The 10,696-nt window shown below is 44.3% G+C and overlaps 1 protein-coding gene across 2 annotated transcripts; it reads left to right on the top strand.

Moving 5' to 3' along the window:
- The first annotated feature begins 270 nt into the window (after positions 1-270).
- Positions 271-10,471, top strand: SELE (selectin E). Of its 2 annotated transcripts, none has more exons than XM_082703076.1 (14): positions 271-383; positions 714-797; positions 1,373-1,759; positions 2,288-2,395; positions 2,776-2,961; positions 3,751-3,936; positions 4,043-4,231; positions 5,154-5,342; positions 5,460-5,648; positions 5,858-6,034; positions 6,504-6,614; positions 7,339-7,360; positions 7,466-7,538; positions 8,455-10,471. In XM_082703076.1, the coding sequence occupies exons 2-13, from the start codon at positions 761-763 to the stop codon at positions 7,512-7,514; spliced, it is 1,830 nt and encodes a 609-aa protein (XP_082559202.1). In that variant the 5' UTR covers positions 271-383; positions 714-760; the 3' UTR covers positions 7,515-7,538; positions 8,455-10,471. The 2 variants fall into 2 exon arrangements, with proteins under 2 accessions (XP_082559202.1, XP_082559203.1); XM_082703077.1 differs by having other exon boundaries at positions 274-383; positions 718-797.
- Positions 10,472-10,696: the final 225 nt, after the last annotated feature.

Raw genomic sequence — 10,696 nt, 5'->3', positions numbered from 1 at the left:
AAGACATCGATTTGGTGTTATTAGAATTTAAAACCCCACATTTGTGCCTTATTAGTAGCACTGATGTAAAATTAAAAGACACGAACAAAGGAGAATTAGCTTGGAGGACTAGAGTCTGACATCACTGTAATTTTTTGGAGTCGTGGATATTCCCGGGAAACTTTTTGGATGCTGCCGGGGAATTCCTCTTTACTGGGTTTGGACACATCCTTGTATTATTACTCACAGGAAACCAGCCTCTCTATAAAGGCGCTCCGGTAGGAGCGGTGCTCTGCGGCTCTCGGCTGACTTCACACCAGAACCGCTGGCCACAGGAGACAGAAGTAGCAGGAACAAAAGCAGGATTTCGAACACAGGCACCGAAGCCACGACATCACAGAACAGTAAGTGCAAAGAGCCTTTGCAAGGCTGACCTTGAACCAGAGCTGTCAGTACGAATAGAGATGCAGAAAGCCTTTGATAAAAGACCTGTGCAGCTCCTTGTTGTATCCGAACAAGTTAAACTCTGGTTTATCTCTTTCACCTCCATGACGAAAATCTTTAATTTTATATGTATTCATTCTAGCCAACTTCCTTGAAACAAGCAAAGACGGTGGCACTGTTACTCTTTACCTAAAATCTTAGGATGCTGCCAAAAACATCATGTAGAATGATCTCAGTAACTGGCTGCCTAAGATTTCTTTCTGTAATTAATTTTGTGCTCCCCCCCCCAGAAAGGCATTTCAAGACTGAACTTCTGATAAAAAGAGCCCTAGAAGTCATGATCGCCTCACAGCTTCTCTCTGCTCTCACTCTTGGTAAGTCAATGTCATTCATTAGATCAGGGTTTCTCATCCTGGGCACCACTGGCATTTCAGGCAGGATAATTCCTCCTCGTGGGTGGGGTGGGGAGGGGCATGTGTTTTAGGGTGTTTAGCAGCATCTCTGACCTCTCTGCGCAGTGCAATCCACTGTGGGTTAGGGGCAGTTTACCTCCGTGTGCCTCTGCTTCCTGATGTGTTAAGTGTTGATCGTTAAGTGGCCTATTCCCAGAGGTGTCGCGAGGGTCCAGTGTCATGGAAAGGGCCTCGCACAGGGCTTGGAAGTGCATATCAAGTGCTCGGTAACCTTGCTTATTCTGATGATTACACTACTGTAGGGATACCCTGGCAGATTGTGGGTGGGTGAGTGCAGGGAGGCCCAACCCCCAAAGGTATGCACAACAACAGCCGTTTCTCCCTCCAGACCCCTTCTTACTTTGGAAAAGGTAAAAAAAATTAAAATCATTCCCAAGGCCCCTGGTAGATGAAAATAAGACTATAAAAAGCCCAGTGGATAGAGTCGAACTACAGCAGGACTAACCTCTCCATGCCTTCCCTGTGTTCCCCTTTAGCACTTGTCCTGTTTGAAGAGAGCAGAGCCTGGTCGTACAACGCGTCCACAGAAACCATGACTTTCGACGAAGCCAGCACTTACTGTCAGCAAAGGTACACGCATCTGGTCGCGATTCAAAACCAAGAAGAGATTAAATACCTGAACTCTGTGTTCAGCCATTCACCTACTTACTACTGGATCGGAATCAGAAAGGTCAATCAGCAGTGGACCTGGATAGGGACCCAGAAGCTTCTGACCGAAGAAGCCAAGAACTGGGCTCCCGGCGAACCAAACAACAAGCAAAACAATGAAGACTGTGTGGAGATTTACATCAAGAGAGACAAGGACACGGGCATGTGGAATGACGAGAGATGTGACAAAAAGAAGCTCGCCTTGTGTTACACAGGTGCGGGGCTCGCAGCAGCCGTGGGAGGGCGTGTCGAGCTGTGGGCCTCTTGCCAAATAATTGACAGTCTGCAAAACCTGGTCTCTACCATGGTAACATTATGCTCTAAAAAAAAAATACCATTTTAAAACCTTCTGCTTGGTAAATTACATCTTTTTGCTTCTTTGTGTAAGTGTAGGCAAGAATGTATGTACCGAGGTAGGTCGACACGTATGTAGTGTGTGCTCATACAACGCATAATTGAGTTACTCATTTATTTGTAGAAGAGCTGTCTTGAACGTCTGTGAGAAAGGGCATTTTCTGTTCTCGATGCCAATAACAGCTCTACCCCCTGACACTTGCACATGAACATCAAGGTTTAAAATAGCTGAGCTTCAAACCCAGCTTTGTCTTTGGGTGAAGCCCTTTAGTTAAAATCTCTGGCAGTTCCTGTAACTGGTGACTTCTCTGTCATACACTGTTGCTCCTGAACCCCAAGGACGGCATTATAAGCCCAATGACGATCCTCTTCCTCGTTGTTTTCTGCAGCTGCCTGCACCCCTACATCCTGCAGTGGCCACGGTGAGTGTGTGGAGACTGTCAACAACTACACCTGCGAGTGCCACCCCGGCTTCAGTGGACTCAGGTGTGAGCAAGGTGAGTCCCCACCTCACCCGTTCCTGCACTCCTGTTGGTAGCGCAGTCGCTGTCCCAGCTGGCTTGGGTGTCGACTCTGCCCGTCCTCTCTTCCCTGGGGCATGTAGTCTCACGTGGTGGTTAAGGGCCCTGGTTTCAAATCCCAGATTGACCACTGTGACTTCAGACGCCCGGATCAGGTGGTTAAACTCTCGAGTACCAGTTTTCTCGCCACAAAATGAGGGTGATAATGGTGTCAACACCAATGGTTAGGTCTATGTGAGTGACAGCATAGCGCCTGGAGAGAGGAGGCATTCGGTAAACAGTAGTAACAGTTTCCAGGGCTTCCTCCCTTCGTGCCAGGCCACAGAGAGCAGATCTGATGTGGTCTCTCCTTTCAGCTGTGACCTGTCGAGCGCAGGAAGACCCTGAGCACGGAAGCTTGGTCTGTGCCCACCCTCTGGGACTCTTCAGCTACAATTCCTCGTGCTCCGTCCGCTGTGAAAAGGGTTTCATCCCAAGCAGCACGGAGGCCACACGGTGCACTTCTGTGGGGGACTGGAGCGCCCCTCTTCCAGCCTGCAATGGTAAATGCCTCTGAACGCACACCACCCTCTGACTTGTCCCTCACGGCCTCGTTTTTTTTTTTTTTTTTTTTTTTTTTAATGCAACTAACAGCACTTTCAAAACTCCAGGGAAAGTTCTTTTTGTTGTTGTTTTTAGTAAGGTTCTCCTCGCCAACAGGTATGATCAGTAGGGTGCCTGCTCAGTTTCAAAGAGGTTTTTGGAAAAACCACCGGGTTTGAGATGGGCTCTTCTGAGACTCTGGTGATTTGTAAGAGAGTGCCCGTGGCGCTGGGACCACACTCGAGAAACCTTCATGACTTCTCCCACTTGGCCTCTCTCCATGCAGCAGAAGAATAAGACCATGGTAGTCAAGCAGTCCCGACAGCTCTTTTTCTCTCTCAGGCTTATCTTTCTAGGCTGGAGGTGAAAATTTTGTGCATCCAGGTCCTGCTGGGTGGACATCAATGAATGTCCCGTGTATGTCAGTATTTCTGTTATTACAACGATCATAAATCCTGATCGAGAATCTGTTTTTTTTTTTCTGTTTTTGCCTTCCACAAAATAGATCAGAGACAGGATGAGAGATGTGACAACATAGATCAGAGACCACTTAGCATAGTCAAAGTGTAAATCAGTCAGAGAAGATGGAAGTATTAAAAAGGCATAAAAGCTTTATCATGTGCATGCATATCCCCAATAATTAATTTTGGACTTTGGGATCTACTGTTTGAAAGCTGCTTCCTTTGCCTGTTATAAGTTCCAGCTCAGTAGAAAGTAAACATATTCACGGTACTCGTTCAAATCCCCAGTGGTTGAGTGCAGTGCGCTGACAAAGCCCGCCAATGGCACTGTGGACTGTCTCGAAAGCTCTGGAAACTTCCCATGGAACACAACTTGTGCCTTTGCTTGTGAAGAAGGATTTGAACTAATGGGCTCCAAGCGCCTCCACTGTACCTCATCTGGGAATTGGGACAACAAGAAGCCAACATGTAAAGGTACAGTTGCTCCATGTCAAGATTCACTGTAAACATTCTTCTTCTCAATCTGTACCTGAGGTGGTCAGGCCAGACCTGCTAATGTTCATGGGTGTCTATGTTACAGCTGTGACATGTGAGGCCATCAGCCATCCTCAGAACGGGTCTGTGAGCTGTAGCCACTCCCCTGAGGGCGAGTTCACCTTTGGGTCCTTCTGCAGTTTCACCTGCGAGGAAGGCTTCCAGGTGCAGGGAGCAGCCCAACTTCAATGCACCGCGCAAGGGAAATGGAGTCAGCAGGTCCCAGTCTGTGAAGGTAAGCTCAAGAGCATCTCCTTTCTACACCTCTTCCTTAAAGGGCAGCAGTCTTCAAACTAGGGCAGTTAAAATGAAACTAGATGCCTACTTTAACTAGAGTAATCAGATTTGATGGGCAACATTCTTCTTACGTTTTTGAGTTTCATATAAAAGAACCAATGCTTATCCAGGGAAAGGATTATATGTACTAAGAGGGGATGTTTTGCTGGTTTCTTCACTGTGCTGTGCTAATATGGCTTCTTTGGCATTGGCATGGAGTAGGCAGAAACCCTAATCTAAGAGAAAATCACATGAGAACACTTAAAAGTAGCATTATGAGAACATGACCTGATTTTAAAACTCTTATAATCACTTTTCTTCTGAAACTGCTCATAACTAGCAGTACGAAGTGTGGTATCATATATAAACACACTAAAATTTAATCCACTTTAAAGCAAGAGTAATGATGTTGAACACAAGCAGTTTTCATTATCACATACTGGTACTTTTGTCACCAAATATAGCACAGAATGATTTCCAGTGTTAAGAAGCCACAAGACCAAAACCAAACCGCAAAGCAGACACATTTCACGGGCTGCCTTCTTACCTTCCTTCTGTATTTTGGCCTCATCTGTTAGCATCCAGGACCCAAAATTTGCTCTCTGACTACATAAAATCTTTCTCCTGACTGTAATTTCTTTCAAATGTGAGGACAGTGCTCAGGAAACACTGGTTCTATTACAGGCTGTCCTTTACTGAGGGCCATTATCAACGAAGGGGCTGGCATTCAAAGACAGTCATCTTCCAACTGTCCAGGGAGGAATGAAGAGCCTTTAGATCTCTAAACATTGTTTTGCCCAAAACAAAGGGGTTCATTCATCAAATGAATGAACTCTCCAATTCCACTGCAGTATTTTCTGACCATCATTTTGGTGTTTCAGCTTTTCAGTGCAAAGCCTTGTCCATCCCAGAGAAAGGCTACATGAATTGTCTTCCAAGTGCTTCTGGAAGTTTCCGAAGTGGGTCCAACTGTGAGTTCTTCTGTGAAAAGGGATTTGTGTTGAAGGGATCCAAAAAACTCCAGTGTGGCCCCACAGGCAAATGGGACAGTGAGGAGCCCACATGTGAAGGTACAGTTTTTGTTTTTACTTCAAGATAAAAACTATTGAAGACCGAGGGACTTGATTACTTGAGAAAACTGTTGCTTCCTGATACAGACTTCTCATGCGCTCACCTGTGTCTTCCAGCTGTGAAATGCGACGCTGTCCGGCACCTCCAGCGTGGCTCAGTGAGGTGCGCCCACTCCTCTGCTGGAGAGTTCACCTACAAGTCCTCCTGTGCCTTCAGCTGTGAGGACGGCTTTGAGTTACATGGGTCAGCTCAGCTCGAGTGCACCTCTCAGGGACGGTGGACGCAGAAGGTCCCCTCCTGCCAAGGTAGGGCTGAATTGAGACTTTAAGGAGTTAGGTCAAATACTTCCTGTGTGTCTGAAGCTAGATTGCCCCATGGGGCTTGACCCTAATTTCCTACACGCTGAAAACTAGGTAATGCTTATAAGTTACATCTGTTGAAAAGTTTTCAGTCCGTTTTAGACCTTTTCCAGGAGACCTTTGTTAACCTCTTCCCACGTGTCCATCATTTGCAGTGGTACAATGTTCAAGCCTGGCAGTTTCCGGAAAGACGAACATGAGCTGCAGCGGGGAGCCCGTGTTTGGAGCTGTGTGTGCGTTTGCATGCCCCGAAGGATGGACACTCAATGGGTCTGCAGCTCTGACCTGTGATGCCACAGGACACTGGTCTGGGATGCCGCCGACCTGTGAAGGTGAAGCCCTGACTGGTGCTGGCTGTCTGGGAGGGGAAAGAAACGAACCATTCATTACATTCAAACAAGAGAGGTTCCTAAGGTTGAGAAGCTGGTGAATACTTAGTTTTATGGTGACAGAAAACAGAAGAGCGTGGGTGTGGATGGAATGGGTAGAATTGTGACAAGTGGAAAAAGGGGAGCTCGAGGTCAAAGTCGGGAAGCAGAAGACAGGCGAGGGAAAGAGCAAGCAGCCAGTCTTGAGCAAGGTGCGGTGGGTGCTGGGAAGGGCTTGGAGGGTTAGAGAGCTCCCGGCAGCAGTGGGAGACAAGCTGCGTAGGTGGTTGAGTCCGTCTCAGAGGACTTAAGTGCCTCTGTGTGTACTGAAGTAGGGCTCATCAGTGTGCAAAGGAAAGGGCAAATGGACAGAACAGAAAGACTTGAAATTCAGTTCCTTCTCGTGACCGTTCCTCCCTCTCGGTTTCCCCAGCTCCCGCTGAGTCCAACGCTCCCCTGGCAGTCGGCCTTGCTGCTGCTGGGACCTCCGCCTTGACGTTAGCCTCGTTTCTCCTCTGGCTCCTGAAACGCCTGAGGAAGAAGGGTAAGGGAGTTTGGGAGCACACTCCAAAAAATGTTTTTGAAAAATGTATTTTTTTTTCTCCTGGATGAGTCATGTTCTCTCTTACACATTTAAACAGTAATTAGACTCGAGTTACCAGATAAACAGTAATAAACAGTATAATTGAGATGTGGTCTTAGAAGAAGAGTTTTAGGAAATACACGTTAATGAACAGTGGACAGTTCTGAGAGATACCATTCACGGGCAATTCTGCATCTCCCATGGCTGTTGTGCAGTGAGGCTTTGGGTTTGTGCTCCCAGGAAATGGTTAAAACATTTCCAAAACATTCACTTGGAATATAGGCTTAAATATGGAGTATCTCCTGGGGACCGTCCCCTGCAAACACGTATAGCCACACTCACAGCTTGTTTGGCTTATGAAATATTTAACACTTTTTAAAATCAAGTTCTGACATTTATAAAATGAGAACTCTCTCATAAAATTTAGGTATGGGACAACTGGCAGATGAACTCGGCAAGCTGAGCCTGCGGCTGTCGCTAGCATTAGGAAGCTGCTGGGCCCTTAGGATGAGTGTGTACTTTGCACATCCCCGCCTTGCCCCAGCTGTGTTTGTGCTCTGATTATCACAGGGGCCCTGAAGGCATGGAGCTTGTAGTCCCTGGTGAATAGTGCCATATTTTTTCTGAATGTGATATGTCCTTCAAAGTCTTTTAGTCCAAATTAATGGTCTTCTTTTTCTTGCAGCAAAGAAATTTGTTCCTGCCAGGTAAGTTGCATTCTTGTCCAAAGCATGCCACTAAATATTCTACACATTTTTCTCTGTTCGTGTTGGGAAACAGAGCTTAATTTAGTGTTCTTGTGTATTCCACAGCAGCTGCCAAAGCCTTGAATCCGACGGATCCTTCCACATGGCTTTGTAGTCATTTTTAGTCCAAAGGAATCAGGTAAGACTTAAAATCCCATATGATTTTGAAAGAGCATAACCTTTCTTCATGTTCTGTTGCTCCTTGAGCCCGCCAAACCTGCTAGTTCTTTGGGGGAGAATCACCACCTTTGTGGTGTTTTATGAAAAGTTATTTCATTTCTTTGCAGAAGGAAAAGAAAAAATAAACAAGACTTGGCCTAATAGAGTCATTTCACTTGTGAAAGTTAATAATAATGATGATGATCGTTAACCCTTATGTGGCACTTACTATCTTCTAAAACTGTCCTAAACTAGGAATTGTATGAGATGGGGACTGTTGCCAATATCTTATCGTAAGGGTAAGAATATGAGGAACAGACAAGTTACATAAACTTGTTTAAAATCTTAAATCTAGTGAATGGCATAGCCAGAATTCAAACCGAGGCAGAATCTGTGTTCTTAGCCACTCTGCTGTGCTTTCTGAGAATTTGGAAGGGTCAGTTCTCTCCCCTGAATATATTTTGTAAGTTAATAGACTTTATTTTTTTTAGGCAGTCGTAGGTTTACAGAAAAAGTGAGCAGAAATTAGAATTCCAACATACTCCTTGACCCTTCTATGTCCTCTTTTAGTAACAACTTGTGTTAGTGGGGCATTTTGTTACAATTGATGGGTCAATATAGATACATTATTATTAACTAAAGTCCATTATTTACATTAGGGTTTCCTCTTGGTTTTGTATAATCTATGGGTTTTGACAGGTATATAATGACGTGTACCCACCATTCCAGTATCATCCAGAATAGTTTTGCTGCCCTAACTAAACAGAATTTTGTTGTTCATGCTTGGACTCTCTAGTGAGAGAGAACACAGTGGTCTGGGCTAGAAGGTGAATTTTGTTGTTGCTATTAATGCAGAATATTAAGGGTCCTTGACAGTATGCATTCTTCGTTTGCAGGAGCACCGGTACCTCCAGGGGACTAGACCAATAGTCTGATGAGGGCAGTGACAGAAGGGGATCCTCTGGTCTCTGGTGCTTCTCAGCTCCCACATCCGCCACCTTGACAGCTGAGAGCATGGACCCCATGAGGACTTCAATGGCCCAGGCTCTAGTGGGGAGGCCAGCCTGTCACCAGCAGGACTCGGCTTTCTCTATCTTGTTCTCAGCATCTGGAAAGTGCTGATGGAGGAAAAGCATATTCTCTTCTTGACAAAAGTGAAGAGACTTCGGCTCTAGGGTCTCAGGATTCCTGTTCTAACTGTCTCCCTGCTCACTGTGAGATCTCAGTGGAGAAATATGGTATTTTGTGGTATTGTTTCTTTCTGTATCTCAACTACTGATTGATTACATGGCTCCTGTCGTTGGAATGAATAACAGTCAGGAGTTTAGGGAAAACAACTCGGCCAAAGATACTCTATTACCAATGTGCAAAAAAATGACCATTTTTTAAAGCCCACAGGCGAGTGCATGGGGAAATCCTACTTAATACTCTGTGCGAAGATTACTAAGCAGTCTTAATCACTTTTATCCCTGTGGGATTCAGTGCTTTATAAAGTGTTCTTAGAGATTATGTTCTTTTATTTGCATTGGCTAAAGAACAACCTTCCCTAATTCTTAATTCAGTGTAAGTATTGTAGGGACTTTAAAATATGTGCAGGTTAAGACTATGGCTAGGGTAAATGTTACTTAGCCTAGATCTTTGTTTATTAATTAACAGGTTCTATAGTAAATTTATTTCAAAAAAGGGGAAATGCTGTCCCCCAGCAATGTATATTGTTAACCGGTGTAAAGCTGAGATTCTTACTATAGTTACTTTTAAAAACATGAGTAGCTGGGCACCTGGGTGGCTCAGTCCATTAGGTGTCTGACTTTGATCTCAGCTCAGGTCTTGGTCTCAGAGTCACGAGTTTAAGCTCTGCAATGGGCTCCATGCTGGGTGTGGAGCCTATTTAAAAAAAAAAATAAGTAAAAACACAAGTAGTATCAGGAGAGTAGAATCCCAATGGCATACACTTGTACAGTGTCAGCTTTGTTTTCAGAAGGATGTGGCTTTCCATGCCAAAAACCTCCATTAGGCCAAGTGTTCTGATTTGAAAAAAGCATAAATGCAAACAAATAAAATTACACTTTCATGAATATCTTTGTTCTAAAAAAAAAACCAGGTAGAAAATGGATGTGCTTTCCATTCCTACAAAGATGTTTATCAGATGTGATGCATCAACATATCATTCTTACATATGACATAAGATTTTAAATTCATGATGAGAACTCTCCGTGAAAAGGATTTATCCAATGGATTTTTTTTAAAGTGAAGATTTTTAATATTAATTCCTTAACTGTGTTATTCTGTTTGTTAGGGTGTTCATGAAGAAAGGACAGTCTGTATGAATGAATACTTGTGTTTATTTATGAGGGAAGTTAAAATTCCTATGGAATCTTCAGTTATCAGTTGATCATTGGCAGTGAGAAATTCTTGGCGCGTCCATCACCAGAGCTTCTCACTCCATCTTGCCAATGATGTGAGAATCAAAACTCTCTAATCTAGCTAGATTCACCAATCTGGCATGTGCTGAAAAATCAGTTTCGGAGAAGTGCTGGCTGCATGTTGGCCAACGCAAAGCCAAAAGTCAACAGGGAGGCATGCTAAGGGTCAGAAGGTCAGAGATTTTGACAGGGCAAAAGAACTCTGGGGAATAAGGGAGAGAAAAATAAACAACTCTGCAAGCAGGCTACCTATGGAATAGCTTATTATTTTCTCTGAAATTGCTCAAATGTTGTACATATATTTATATATACTGCAATGGAAATAGCTGTGTGAAATGTAAATATGGTGTTTGAGTTTAACAAAGTATTTTAAATTATGATTTAAAATATTTTATAGTTTTTAAAGTATGTATTTATTTAAGCTTATGCCATACCTATTCTGTGTTTGGCATGGCAGTACAAAGTTTGATAATAAACATGTTTATATTTAGTTCTGTGTGTGGGTCCTTTCTTAAAAATTCTATTCTCAGGGGCACCTGGGTGGCTCAGTGGGTTAAAGCCTCTGCCTTCAGCTCAGGTCATGATCCCAGGGTCCTGGGATCGAGCCCCACATCGGGCTCTCTGCTAGGCAGGGAGCCTGCTTCCCTCTCTCTGCCTCTCTCTGCCTACTTGTGATCTCTCTCTCTGTCAAATAAGTAAATAAAATCTTAAAAAA

This window comes from Mustela nivalis, assembly GCF_964662115.1.
Source record: "Mustela nivalis genome assembly, chromosome: 16".
Lineage (NCBI taxonomy): Eukaryota > Metazoa > Chordata > Mammalia > Carnivora > Mustelidae > Mustela > Mustela nivalis.
The sequence above is the reverse complement of the archived record's forward strand: the minus strand, read 5'-3'. Positions and strand labels throughout refer to the sequence as shown.